This window comes from Passer domesticus, chromosome 2, assembly GCF_036417665.1.
Source record: "Passer domesticus isolate bPasDom1 chromosome 2, bPasDom1.hap1, whole genome shotgun sequence".
Classification (NCBI taxonomy): domain Eukaryota; kingdom Metazoa; phylum Chordata; class Aves; order Passeriformes; family Passeridae; genus Passer; species Passer domesticus.
Window position 1 is genome coordinate 69,675,818 of NC_087475.1, and position 15,220 is coordinate 69,691,037.

Sequence of the window (15,220 nt, forward strand, 5' to 3'; positions counted from 1 at the left end):
CCCTTGTATCTTTTGGCCATCTTATGTCCAGTAAACTAAAATGTGAGTGGGTGTGTTAGCATCACTAGAACTGTTGTCTGAGTAGCAGCTAACTAAATGACTATAGTGTACAAATTTGGATCAGGTTTCTAAACCTGCAAGTCATACTCTTAGCCTGAGTCTTGCACACATCCATCTCCCGGCTAGACAGAGTACGGTTGAAGCCATGGAAGTAATCTGCAGGTGACATATAAGAACCCCATCTATTTATTACTTTCAGTATTTAAGCCTTCCTCACATTTTTTGGCCCATTTTTTATGGTACAAACTGTGTTCTATAAACATAAAAAGGAGGAAAACCATATAAAGATGTTTCCTAAAGAATAAATGTTGCATAAAGACTGTGTTGCATATAGACTGTTTTGAAAGAATAATGTATCTCCTATGAAAGATACAATTTTGCAGTAGGTAGCTAAAGAGAGGATTTCAGTAAGAGTTTTTCTAAATATCATATGTTTAAAGGATATCACCTAAAAACAGAAGCAAATTTTCCTTTTTATTGCAGCAGATGATTTGTTTATGGGTTTGTGTTTGAAACTTCTGACACTAACACAGAGTATTTTGTGTACTGATAAGTACAACACTGTTAACAATCACTTTGTAGTAAAAGTACTATTCAGAGGTGTTTATCATAGAACTGTAGAAGTCTGTTTAGGAAGAGCTTGTCTGCAAAACATGTGCATGTACATCCAGCAGAGATAGTTTTCCTGGTAATGTAGTAAGCTGGGTGTTGTATAGGAGATATTCACATTCAAGTACTTGTATTCAAGCTTTTTCCCACCCCAGGGCATGCTGATACCAGGTGCTCATGCCCAGTACCTGTCCTTAGTTCCTGCCAGACTTGTAGCTGATGTGAAAGTAGAGCATGAGGATTTCCTCATTCTGCAGCTGAACTGCTGCATTGTCTTCACATCTAGTATTTAGTGTTTCCTCTGATGACACTGATTCTTCCAATAAACTTTCAACAGCTCTTGTGTTGTGAAGGTCACTCAAGTCTCATGTTATTGTGTGTTGTTTGAACTGCTTCCGAGAAGCCTGTGCACCATGGAACGCGTGCTGCACATTGGAGACAAACCTCAAGTACAAAAGGACCATTAACACAGTTTCCAGGATTTCTTCCCTGGGGAAGGCAGCTGTCTCTCCAGCAGAGGATCTGAAGTTGGCACCTTCTCAGAAATTATCCCCTTTAGGCAAAAGAAGAATTGCTCCTGACCATGTCACATAAATGCTTTAGAGATTTGTCCCAAATAAGATCTGCAGCAGGTGGGGTAGCGTCTGTCACTCTGTGCACTCATATTAATTCTGAAACTTCCCAACACAGTAGTGGCAGATGAGTTTTGTCAGAATATCGCTATGCTGTTACTGGTGCCGGGCTCAGAGACAAACAGCAAAAAGTAAGAAGTGTGACTGAAAAAAAAAGAAATTAAAGACTTAATGCCTAGGTTATTTGCCTTCTCATTCATTTATGGGAACAAAATGATACAGCCCTAGAGCAAATGATGCAGCACTGGAACTATTAGCTTGTCCATACCAGAGCTTGCAAGTTTTGGTGAGAGCTATAGAGATAGACTTGCTTTTCTTTACCCATTCTTTCTAAATAATTGTTGTGCTTTCTCACTCCTTGAGACAGACTAAGAGGGAGTCTGATGATGTGGATGTTAGCACTACTTTCCAGCTCCAACAGCAGCTACATTCAAACTGTCAGTGACAGGAAAGGAGCTGTCTTGAATGACAACCTGTTCTGAAAAAAGTTTAATTGAGAAGTTGGATCACAAGTAACATTCATTCACAGTATTAAAGCAATATCTAGATATTAATTTTAGATCTTTCTCATTAAAGAGTTATGCCATACATATTATGTAAGTTTAGCAAATTTCAGATCCAACCCACTTGGTACCAGTAACGTGCAGAAGGAAAAGATTCCCATACCACTGTGTTTCTTGCAAGTGGCTTGAGAAGCAAAGCAAGATTTAGGTCATGGTTAAGGAAATTAATGCAGTTGATTTTTACCTGAAATTCTGTCTCCTCAAGAATATGGAGCTAGCCTGTTCTTCAGGTTTTTCAGCTTCTCCATCATCTGAGGAATCTGGAGAGGATAATACCACTGGTGCCTTTTGGAGGTGGAGTTTAGCAACCGCTAACACTGTGTAGGTAGAACTTTTACTCTTGAATGTCCATGTAGGTAAGTGCTCAAAGGAGAAGAATGTTACTTAAACTAGTTCTTCTCTGGGATGTACTGTCTGCATACACAATCTTGAATCTTCTGAAGGATTCCTGGGATGCTGTGTCAGTGTGAAGCATCCACCCCTTCCTTTCTGTATGTTTTGCGTGCAGCTCACTAACAGGGTTTTTGTCCGACTGATACTTCTGAGGCAGTGAACTAAGTTTTGTGTGTTTGTGGACACGTTCCATTGTAAAACAAAAATGTTCATTTGAGGAACATCTCAAAGAATGGTTCCAGCTGTGGCTGTGCAGCTGACCAACTTACATCTCTTACATGCACCATTGTTCTGCCTGTTTGGTCACTTCTCAACAGTGGCTGCTCCATCCTGCATAGGTACCTCATGCCTGATGGATCTGCTTTGTTGCCTTGTGTGTGATAGAGGATTTTCTCAGTAGTTTATTCAGCAATGTCAAAGCCCAGGTGAACCAGAAGTAGTTGGGATTTTGAGTCTGATTCCCAAATGCTCTTGATCTATCTCTCTTTGCATAGGTGTCACTGTTTTAAAATTGCTACAGATTGGTCTGGACAGAATGATGTTCTGTGCAAGTATTTGTTGGGTTGTATTTCACGTCACACCGAGAGACAGCTTGATCTTTGCAATTGATTATGCATCTTGATTATGAGGATTCCTCCTGCTTTGGGCTGATGGTTAGGATGAGGAGGAATATGAACATGTTAACGTCTTCCCCTCTGAAAACAACTGAGTCATTCAGCTACAGTTGATGCAATACTGCTTCTGGGAATTCCAAATCAGTGCTAACCAGGGAAGAGGGATTTTGTTACTGTCTAGCACACCCTGCAGATCTTAAACAGGGCAAAAGATGCATGCTGAGGATCCACCAAAGCAGAGACATGACAGCATAAGAATTCCTCTGATTTCATGAAAAATTCACAGCCATTGATCATCTCTTGACTGGTTTATCTTGGGGATAATCAGGGTGACCTGCTCTCGAGACCCATACTTGTTTTGCATCCAGAGAGTTCCTAGCTGGCATTTGGGTTGGCTGAGTGTAGCTCCATTTGCGTCTTCACTCCTAGCCTCCTGAGCTCATTTAAAAAAGAAAAAGTTACTTTGTTGTGCTTTGAGGTTAGGCTGACAGGTAGGCTTATTAATTCATGTAAATGCAGGCTGGGACTGGAAAGATACAAAATCAGAAGCAACTCATCCTTACCAAAACTAAAAGGTAGGTTTAGTCTCTTGTCCACTACTGTGAACTTTACTTGTGTTGACATTCTCCCTGTTTATTCTGAGAGAGTTTCTTGGCTGTTGCAGTGTTTTTACTAGACAGCTGGCTTGTAGGAACGAGCAGCTTCAGTGACAGTTCAGCAGCTGCAGAATGACAGCAGAGCGTGCCCCTGGGAGATAGTACTGGCTTACGACAAGGCCAGCGGCTGTCAAGCAAAACCTGCTGCGTGTTAGAGCCATGTGCTCTGTGTTGCACAAGAGCTGGGAGCACAGGGGCCTCCACTGGAGCTCAGGCAGGAGCTCAATGATTCCCTGAGTGCTTGGAGCAGCCAGCAAGGCACCCTGACTGACTGTAGTCACTGGTGCAGGTGCACTGATTAGGTGCGCTGTATTCCTGCTTAAAGAATAAAGGGTAAATTATTATTATTATTATTATTATTATTATTATTATTATTATTATTATTATTTCAAACACACTTTGGTCAATCTGTGCTTTTGTTGTTTTTTGCTTCACGCCTGTTTCATTAACATTTAGTAGGTTACCTTGTGATTAATTAAGAAACATTCTGTGGGTAACTCATGAATAGGTGCTATACCTTCACTCCATTGGATCAGACAGGGTTGCAGGGTATCTGTTTTGGATATGGTTTAGGGATCTTTTATTTTCACTTTTTAAAAGATTGAGCTTGTCGAATAACTAACACTAATTTCAGGTAGTAATTTCAGGTTTGGAAAACACTTAGAGATAAACTTGGTCAGTTTTTCTTCAGCAAAAGGAAAATCCCACGCATTATTTGTATTTACCAAGGCACAAATACCCACGCTTGTTGCAATGGGTATAGAAGTATAGCTCTAGCTATACTTACTTGCAATGCTAGAGCTATGGTATAGCTCTAGCATAACAAATAAAAGCTGGTGATGGAAAAGGTATAACAGTTGCCAGATTATGAAATACAGAGGTACTCCCTGAAATGGGTTTTGTAACTACCACTAAGAATGAGCGACCTCAATTCTTGTTCCCTGTGTTTTATACCCATATGATAGGATGTGTTTTCTGCGTGGTTACAGGAAGTTCCCGTGGGCTGAAAGGCTTTTTGTTGGGCCTTCTGATGTCACTGAGTTCCCAGATGAGGTGATGTGGCTGGAAGGGGCAACTGTAGGGGCTGTACCAGAGCCTGCCTCTGGGGACCCCGCAGCTTCACATGGTAGCTGAATCCAGCTAACATCCTGCCATGCCTAGTGAGGCCAAGCTCTTCCCTACCTTTTCTTCCTTTCATCTGTGCCAGCTTCTCTCCCTCCTGTGCCCCCTTTTTTCTTCCTGGGATTTACCTGATCACAGGATGGTGTGCAGGTGCAGCTTGCTAACCCAGCTGAAGTGTCCTTTTTTTTTTTTTTTTTACCCTCCTAGGCTAATTTTTTTTCCATTTTGCCATCCTGTCTTACTATATTGAGATGCCAGAATTGAATGCAGAAGAGCAGGGGCAGAGTGTGGCTGGGAAGAAGAAGTGAAGGGAGTGTTTTCTGTTTGGAAGTGGTGAGCTGCTAATTGGTGCACTATCTCTTGAAACTGCTTAAACATGAATAACTTAAAAGCTTTCTTCAGGCTCTCTAAAACCTGAGCTAGTGCCTCCTAAGGATTCTGGCACATAATGGTGTGTATGATGGGGACAAGGAGATGGGTGAGTCTAAACCAGTGATTTTTCCATTTGCAGCCTTCCTAGGTTGCTTCGGCCTGGCAGTGATCACTGAAAGACACTGCTCAGTCAACTTCATAATTGTGGCACAGCCTTTTTTGGCCCATGTCTGGGTTGTTTCTCAATTGCAAGGAAGTCTTTCTGCACATGTTTCACTTGAGTCAGTTTCTTTAAGGCCTCTAGGAGTTTATGGCTGGTTTTCCTTTGTGGTCCACACACTGAAGATTCCTTGTGGGTTGATTTGCCAGGTATTGACTAAGAAATAGGGTGTGTATTTCAGAGTTTGGTCTGCTCAGGCCAGGCTAAGAGATGGCTGGCAGACATTAGTCTGTTTTCATCTTCCAAAGCATCAAATGGTCACTTTCCCTCAGTTTTTAGATGCTGTCCTCTTGCTGGTCCATGAGGTGAATGGCAGCATGCTGGCTGTTAGTGCTAGAAAGTTGTTTTCCACCAATTTCTCTGCATGTGTTGGAAGGCTGATAGAAGGAATCCTGTCAGTACCCTTGGAGCACTGGAGTAGGAAGTTGCTGTCTCTTGTGGAGTGGTGCCCTGGAGGATTTATGCTGTATCATTCTTTTGTACCTCACAGCAGCTGTTTGGCTGGATTTATTTTTGGACAGGAGGGATGTGTGTGAAGACAGTTTGAAGGAACCAAGTTAGTAATCAATCACATTTGTAACTCAGCTGGAAGCTCTCACACTGGGGAATGTGTCCACTGATTGTGTGATGAGAAAGCAAAGGGAGCAAAGCAGGGCAGGAATAATCCTGCCTGAGCTGGATGTCTTGTGTCTTTGGAAAGATACAGTTACCCCATCTGGAATGAGCAAGAAGGCTGCTTTGCCCTGTGAAATGATCAAGATCTTCCTGTACTTAAGGCTCTTTCTGTACAGGTGTTCATAAACCTTCTGGTAAAGTAAATGCAGTGTTTTAAGATCTGTTCAGGGCCTTGGGGGTTTACCCTTCTCTTTCTCTCTGTCCATGCCAGTATCTTGCTGGTGACAGTCATATATATTAATAAAATCATGGTGGAAACTCTCAAGCTGGAAGGAAGTCATAAGGATCATTGAGTCCAACTCCCTGCTCCTACCACATGACTCAGAGCATTGTCTAGACACTCCTTGAACCCTGGCAGACTTGGTTCCATGACTGCATTACTGGGGAGCTTGTTCCAGTGCCTGACCATCCTCTCAGTGAAGAGCCTAATGTCCAATCTGAACTTGCCCTGATGCAGCTTTATTCCATCTCTGGTCTCCAGGGAGAGGAGATCAGCAGATCCCTCTCTGCTGCCCGCCTTGAGGAAATTGTAGACCAATGTGAGGTCACTTCACAGCCTTCTCTTCTCCAAGCTGAGCAAGCCAGGTGACCTCAGCTGCTCCTCATAAGTCTTGCCCTCACCCTTTCACCATCTTAGTTGCTCTCCTTTGGACACACTCTAATGTTGTGTTCCTCACAGGGTTCATTTTGTAATATTATATTTTAATGATTTGGCTGGTTTTATAACTAGGCCATCAGAGACTGTAATCAGAGATCTTTTATGCCAGAATAGTAGCACATTACTGCAGATCTGCCAACAGCATCCTTACTAGTGTGAGAGTATGTGTGCATGCATGTCAACATGCACACATAAACCCAAGCATCAGCACATGTTACAGGAGAGTGATCACTGTGTTAGCAATCATGTCTGCTTGGGACATTAACAAGCAGGAAAATGAACCCAACAGAGATTCAATTGTTTGTGCTGCTGTTAAAGGTCTGTTATAGGTCTGGGGTTTGTGAATAGGAAGACTCAGGAGTCCCTGCCTTTGAGCTTAGCATATGTTCTTGAGGTACTTTCTGTGTTTGTTTGGTTCTTTTTGAAGTTTGAATTGTAAGAATTTTTAAATAACATACATATTTCTCAAGGTCCGACAAGAATTAGTTGAAGAATATGAACAAGTTAAGAGCATTGTCAACACTTTAGAGAGTTTTAAAATGGACAGACCTCCAGATATCTCTGTGTCCTGTCAAGATGAGCCTTTCAGAGATCCAGCTGTTTGGCCTCCTCCTGTTCCAGCTGAACACAGGTAAGGAGAGGCTCAAGCAGAGTGGGTGGAATAAAGATGGCTCACCATAATTTTATATTTGTTTTTGAATGCTTCTGTAACATGAAAATCACATTTAATTTACACTTTTATTACATTTAATTTAGTCACTTGTAATAAAGAGTAAATCTAATTTTAGTAAATCTAAGTAATCTAAAAAAGTATTTAAATTACAGTCAGATTTATTTCTGACATTCTAAGGAGAGTCACTCCTTTATTCTGGTAGGAGTAAATAAGTGCCTGGAACTAGAGTCTGCTGCAGAGGTTAGTGGGCTTTTGGTGTCATGTTCTCATGTGCAAGGAGAAAACTTTTCCATTTCAGTTTATTTGAGCAAAAGAATTAATTGATGACTGAGAAGTCTGTAAGGAGCTGGAACTGAAGGATCTTGAAGGACATGGTGGTTAGAAATCACTCCCTAGCTGCAGATAATTCAACCTGTGTTTAATCCATTGGTTAGTTTAATTGCTAAACATGTTCTGTTACACATGGTATCTCTCTTCTGTAACCATATTTAAGGTAACTTCAGTTAGCTAATGGATTTCTTAAAATAGATGCTTGTGCATTTTCTGAAATCCCTATTTTCAACCTAACAGAGCTGGTTGGAAACAGATTCAGTTTACAGACAAAAATAGCATTTATCATGCCAATAGTTTTTTTAACATAAGAGCACAGAATTTTAATGTGTGTATACTCACATAAGCAAAGGAGCAAAGTAAAATGAGAGATCTTGGTTAACAGAAAGAAATGTCAAGTTTATTTATAACTTTCTGTGCTTTATTATTATCAAAAAGATCTTTGCTTTTCAAAAAAAAAAACCTCTTAAGAATATAAGTGTAAAATTATATTAATGCTGAATACTTTTTAAAGTGGTAGAAATAACTCAGATTTTCTGTGGTAATATTATGTAAAGTTCAAGATATATTTATTCTTGTATTTTCCTTAGTGGTAAAGCCCCAATAGTTTATCTGCTTCTTTTAAGCTGAAATATAAATCTTGTGCAAATAAGTAAGGAAACTTAGGCACTGTTCTCTGCTGTTACGTTTAAATAAAATGCATGAAAAGCAAAATGTTGCCATTGTATTCAGCAATGTGTTTAAGAATGTAATTAATTTAAAGCATATTCCAGGAAAATGTTTTTGGGGTTAACAAATTTTGAGTTACTCAAAACAAGAATCAAAAATTCAATAGTGGACACTTACTAAATTTGGGTGACATTCCTGGCTGTTTGTTTTAGTTCTGTATTTCAAATTCAATCCCTGGAGAAAAATTACAATGACTCTTTGTCTTAAAACCAAATTCTTTCTCCTCATTCTACTGCTGAATACACTTTGACATTGTGGGTGATGTACACAAATATAGGTGATTGCGGTTCAGCTCTGTTTGCTTTTGCTTTCAAGGCAATTTTTATGTTTTGACATTTTCACACAGGGGAATGAAGTCAGAGGTAGGCGGATTGTTTAAAATCCTCCCTGTTTTGTTTTGGGGCCTGTCAAAGATTTTAGCCACCTTTTTTTTTTTATGTCTCTATTTTTTAAATCTTTATTTTAGCAGGAATGTCATCTGTTTGTGTAGAATTTGTGCATGTGAATGTAGCCTAATATAATCTCCTGGTTTGGAGTCAGAGGAATATTTGATTTGAAGACTTTTACTAAATTGTTTCCACTTTTGTTACATGGGTGTTGGTTTGTTGTAAGACTGATTGGGAGTACTAATCTGATAATGTTGTTAATTTTTTCTTTTGTGTTTTTTCTTCTTACTTTGGGTATCAGACAGAACGTTTGTTCTAAGACTGATTAGGAGTACTGATCTAATGATGTTTTTTTTTTTTGGGGTTTTTTCTTCTTACTTTGGGTATCAGACAGAATCAGGAATGTGGTTTTGGATTTGTAGATATAGGGAAATAAGGCTTAGGGTGTTGGAAGCTTTAGTAAGAATGTACTAAGGCAAATTAGAATCCTTCCTTCTTAATGTTGCTCTTTTTTTCACTGTTTTTAGCATGTCTTTGTTGTGGTTGCTGTTGTTAGGGCTCCGCCTCAGATAAAACGTCCCAACCGAGATGGCAAATCTTTGAAGAAAGACTCTCCAGGACTGCAGCCCCGCGGGCCCACGGGCAGAGCACACGTGGTGTCCAAGGCGGAGAAATCTTCCGGCAGCCGCGAAAGGGAATCCAGAGCCAGGGGAAAGGATGACAAGGTAACAAGTGGGAAAGAACTTGGCAGGGAGGTGTTGTGATGGAGCAGGTGGCAAAGGGAAGTGCTCTTAGTCATTTAATACAGATAATAAAATCCACAATAATCACTTGTGGGAAAACTTGGTGCTTTCTTTTTCCCCATGGTCAAAGCGTGTATGGTGGTGACATTTATTAATAATTACACCAAACTAAGAAGAGTTGTGTCATGTTTGCTCTGTCTTGATGTAACATTTTTTTGAGGAAGGGAAGCGTAGTGTCCTGTTGCTGAGGGTTTCTTATTCTTTGAGTGAAGATTGTGGGCTCGTCTCTAATCTCTAAGTGTCATTCAGGCATTAAGTCCCTTTTCCCCCATATTTGGTGGTTTGGTTTTTTTTCCTTAAAGGTATCCAATACAGGGCTTTTGTAAAGATATTAATGTAAAAAGTGCAAAAATGAGACCAGTGCCCTTCCTAGACTTGAAGATGCAGTTCCACAGTACCATTGCCTCTGCCATACCACAGTATAATTTAGGCATGCCTAGGAGTTCAGAACAGTTCCATAAATGCATTGGTGATAGGTAGATCTGTGCCAAATTATTTGAAGTTACATATTTGAAAATTATATGAGGGAGAAGTATTAAAACCAAACTCTAAGCAACTTTCATTTTCTCTGGTTTATTACAGGGGTTTTGTATTTATTATAGTGTTTAGAAAGAAGCTTCTTGTAACTGTTTTGTTTTAAAAGAAAAAGCAATGAATTAAAATAGACTAATTTCTTCTGAAGATCCATGAAAAAGAGGAAGTGCTGAAGTGAAAGAAAAGAGAGAGAAACATTGATGCACTATAAAGTGGTGATGTCAAAAGCAGGATGGTTTCATGGCTGGAAAAAATGTCAGTGTGCAAATTGCTGTTTCTGAGACACTTGTGATTTTAAATTTAATTGTGGAGTTAGTGCCAGGAACCCAAGGACTCTGTGGTGTTAATTATACAAGCTGGGACTGTACTGAAGTGGCATACTTTCCTGACAGACAAAGATACAATGGGGGAATACAGTATTGTACAGATCTTGAGAGATGAATAAGAAAATATTTAGGCCAGTTTTCTTCCAAAATTTGGTTAGTTCCTTTGTGACCTTTCTACGGCACTTCTTGACAGCTTAAACAACTCAAAGATTTGCTTTTTCCATCATAAATTGTTTTCTGATACACAGGAAAAGTCTTAAGTAATCCTAGCCCTTGTGGCCATCAGAAGGTAGCACATTTTCAGCAGTGCCACTGAGTGACTGTACAGATCAAGCATTTTAAAAATCTCTCTACCCTGGATCAGTAAGATTTAAAATAACAAGTGTGCCTCCTGCAAGCTATAAAAATCTCGTGAAGATCTGTGAAATTATTGAAAGATTTGCCAGCTATATGGGGAATTGGAGTCATGGTGTGTGACAGGTTCACCAGATGTGCTTGTGTAAGGCAGCCTTCAAAGTCTTAGCTCTAATGAGGGTGAACTCTGCTCTCCAAGCTTTCCGGTGATGAGCATTATAAGGCTTTACTATAAGGAGCCTACAACAACATGACTTGTATAATACTTGTCTCTGGGAATAATGTGATTAGCAGTACTACTGCTGTGAGGTGTAGGAAAAGTCATGAAGGTGTTCCATTTAATATGGTACTTTTTCAACACTGCTCTTATCTGAATAAATTGGTCACTAGGTGGCAGAAGGAAAATATGTCTACTCCTCAAAAAATTCCAATACATGTGCTCTTGTATTCCCCTTTGTCTAGCTCCTGGGTGGTTATTCTAGTTCCTTTGTCTGGGGTATGTGACTGAAAATCACCCCAGGTTACAAATCCTCATGTGCTATATAATGGTTCTTGTAAGAGATCCATGATTTGCCTTTGAGAAAGATTTTGAATGAAAGAAGAAATAGCCAGGTGTGGGAAATGGAAGAAGTTAATGCGACTTCCTATATTTTGCACACAGGCATGAAAATAGGTTTACCTTTCACTTTTATCCTTTCTTAGTTTACAAGTGTTTGTTTTTCAGTTTCTGAGTTTGAACCATCAAGCAGCTTTGCTCTGTAGACTGCTATGTCAAATCAAAGAGATTTGGTTACTAATCATGTTCAGTTAAAAATAATAGGGCAAACCTGAAGCTTTAAATTAAGTAACCAGGTGTCATTTCTCCTATTAAATGTTTCAGCTTTGTAGTTTTTGGGTTTGGGTACTAGGATAGGACTACTTAGAACATGTAATGAACTATCCATTTCCTAAGATGTTTCTTAAGATATTTCCATTCCTAAGACTGCAGTGTAATAGGTTGCATGCTGTCCTGGCTATAATACCACAATGTAAGGCATATTTTTTTCAAGGTAAATGTAAGTATAGTACATCTATTTTAGAAATGTTCTGTCTCACTTGAAACAAATGCCTTCTTTCAATGTTTCTCCTCTCTAGACCATAACATCTTTTCATTCTGACAGTAAGCATCTTGGGATAGGTAATTTTAACCTAACTATGCCAATAAAATTACCTTTTTTAGTACTATATAAAATAATTTTGAGCTAAACCCACCAGATTGTGTCTATCCACTAAATCCTTATATGTCTTTTTTTCCCCCTAAAATACTGCTTACAAGGCTTTTTTCCTCCTTAGTTCCACTGGAAATTATTAGGCTTGTTCTCAGGGTACCTTCTGCTGGAGCATTACCAAGAGTTTTAGCCTCTGTTTAATAGTTCAGTTGAAAGAGGCAGCATGAATGCTCCCAGTATGTCTTTTAGAAATGGCATCATATCATATCTAAGTAGTGGAACACTTTTTTAGGAGTACTCTTCAGATTCTTTTAGACTGTCAGTGGATAAAGATAGTAAATATTATGAAGGATATGAAACAGCCAGGGGCTGCACAGCCATATCAGCAAAGTGAATATTAACATCAATGAAGGTATGACTTAAAAAATTAAATTATTTTTGAATGATTATCATCCTGTGCATCGCTAGCTGTGACATGAGATGAGATAGTTGCATTTAGGTGAAAGCACTGACCTCCATGCATTGGGACTGGAAGGCTGCATAATCTCCATCTGAAAACACCGAAAGAACTGTTGGGTGAAATTGCGGGGCTGGGAGCACATTTTTACAGTAAAATTTACTTAGTCTAATGCTGTCTCATGTGAATGGTGAGTTGTGTTGACAATGCCTCTGTTGAGAAGGGGAAAGGAAAAGCGATCCAGGCAACCAGAGCTGTTAATTGTTATATGTTTTACAACAAATTTAGAGTGGATGAAAAGCAAAAAGCTAAAGACATGGAACTAATTGAAAAGTGCAATAGAGTGAAATGTGGTTTCTTAAGCAAAGGTGTTGCCTCTGCCAGGATTTCTTTGGAGTTCTAGTTAATGTCTTATAGAAAGAAGTCAATCTACCCAGATACCACATGGGAAGCAATTTGTTAATCTAGTGTGTGGTGTAGAGGAATTTTAAAGTGGGATTGTGCAGCAAGGGGAAAGTAAACAAGCAGTACTGAAAGGAGAAGTGGAAGTCAAGTGGCAAATAATTTTTGACTCTTGTTTTGTATTTAAATATGCCAATTTAACTTGCCACAAAAAAGAGGCATGCTCTGACAATTTGCTCATGACACCAAGTTGGGAAGCACCATCACCACAAAAGGCAAATGAGGCTGTTGCACAGGAAGAATTGGATGACTCTGTGTTGGAGTCATGGAAATGGGATAATGTTCAGAGGTGCAGAGCAGCAAGCTGTGTTCTTGAAAACTGTAACAAGAATTTCTGCTAGAAGCTGGGAGCTCAGCAGGAGAGGAGAAGACAGATTTGGATGTATCAGCAGAAATTGGATCAGGCTGAACTTCCATTTGACACATTACCTTTTCCTGGTGGTGATGGGAAGGGCTGGCTGCAGGATGAGGCACAGTGGTTATTTGGCATTTCTATGCAGTGGGAAGAACCTGCAGGAAGGCAAGGTGTCTTCAGGGTCCAGTTCTGGCCATTACAGCCCTCAGGGTTATTCCATGTGATTAATCTGCTGAGATTGCTTTAAATGGGAGGCAGTATGATAATGCTGTGGATGTGAATGGAAACAAAATCCTAGTAAACAAAATCCCAGATTGTCGGGGTGTTACCAGCAGAGAGAAGAGATACCTGTGCCATTGTAGGGGGATCTTCTGAGAAAACAGCTGGAGCATTTTCTGTACAACCACGCTCAAGAAAGATATGTTAACATTAGGAGGGAGAGAAAAAAAAGTGTTGCCAAAGTGAATGGGTAATTACGGTCAGCTTATGTTCCAAAAGGAGACTTATTTAGTTTGGTAAATGAAGGAAGAGCACAAGCCTGATGCAAGTGTATCAGTGTGGTGGACTGCTGAAAGCATTGCAGAAACTTAGTACAAGAGTAGAAATAACAACAATTTTGGAAACAAGGTTTTTATTCCAGTGTGTTAGTGCAGGTCTAATAGCTCTTCCTGATGGAAAGGACAGCTGATTTCTAAATGTTTAAGACAGATATTGGTTGCCTGAAATGATGAGATGGGATTGCCAAGGGTGGGAGTAGATTTTTTGCAGCCCTGTATACCTATCTGTTGGCATACATTCTTAGAGAGAAGCCATCACAGCAACTTTATTTAAAGCTATTTTGTGAAAATAATACCCGAAGAGATGACTGGAAAAATTATGTTTACTCCTGCTGCCTAGTTTCAGGTGACAGTCTTTAAAAAATCATTATTTCTAGTCTATGCTCCCTTATCTGCTGACTGAGAATTGCAGGTTGGACCAATTTGGGCCCAGCATTAATAATCTTATTACTTGTGAAAACTACAACTACTTTAAATCTTGGTTTAATTACAGAATGGGGGCAAAAAAAAAAAAAAAAATTCATGGTCACTACAACGACAGCCGAGGTGATGCTGAGAGCACGTCTGCCCGCTTCTCCATCATTCCGCTGGGGAGACGTTCCGCAGGGCCAGGAGAGCCAGCGGTCCCAGGCGCAGCACGTCCGGCGGGATCGGGGCCGGGATCGGGGCCAGGATCGGGGCCGGGATCGGGGCCGTGCTGCCGCCCCGCGGCCGCCCCGGGGCTGCCAGCACCCTCCCGGCCCCGGCCCTTCCCTTCCCCCTTTGATTTTTGGGTTTGTGTTCCGCTCCGCTGGGCTGAGCTGCGCCGTCTGCCCGCCGGGCTCGGGGCTCTCGGGCCCCAGCGGCTGCAGCGGCCGGCTCCCTGCTCCTGCTCTGCAACTCTGCCTTAACTCGGTTTCGCTCAGGAAAAAACAAAACCCAACCGCAACAAGATAAACCAATTGTTCTGTGATGTGCAGAAAACATTTTTCTACTAGGAATGTCAGTCCATTGCAGAACAAGAGGAGAATGTAACAGATAGCAAATACCTTTCATTTCATTTCATTGTCCTGTTTTCTTCTTCTTACTATTTTTTTAATGGTTACATTTGGATTCCATTTTATCTCTCCTGAAATCTTGAAAACTCCACAGGGTGTCTTTTCGCCGTTTCCTTTTTACGCCAGACCACTACATTTTTACACCAGCTTTCTGCTTAAACACAACTCTGAGCTCCGTTTCCATTGCAAAAAGCTGAGTTAGGAGTACTAAACAACACAAGAGTTCGCTTGGAAGCAAGAAATAAAAGTAGTGGGAAGATAAACTACTCCCTCACAAGTCGTCGTGGGCAAACGGCAACTGGGAGGGGTGTAATCGCTGCCTTTTTGTTTTTCCACTGCGAGGTTATTTGTGTGTCTCCAGCTGCCTCTCGACCCGCCTTCGTCTAGGATGCTTTTGTCCAGCCAGCTGGGATTCTTTAACTTGCTGCTGATAGT

General features: G+C 40.5%; 1 protein-coding gene across 1 annotated transcript in view; it reads left to right on the forward strand.

Annotated features, from left to right (window-relative positions):
• Nucleotides 1-15,220, forward strand: part of KATNAL1 (katanin catalytic subunit A1 like 1) — a 37,363-nt gene that overhangs the window by 9,338 nt on the left and 12,805 nt on the right. The window contains exons 3-4 of the mRNA XM_064409092.1: nucleotides 7,045-7,205; nucleotides 9,249-9,417. Coding sequence (XP_064265162.1) covers nucleotides 7,045-7,205; nucleotides 9,249-9,417 — 330 coding nt within the window. The remainder of the gene's footprint in view (nucleotides 1-7,044; nucleotides 7,206-9,248; nucleotides 9,418-15,220) is intronic.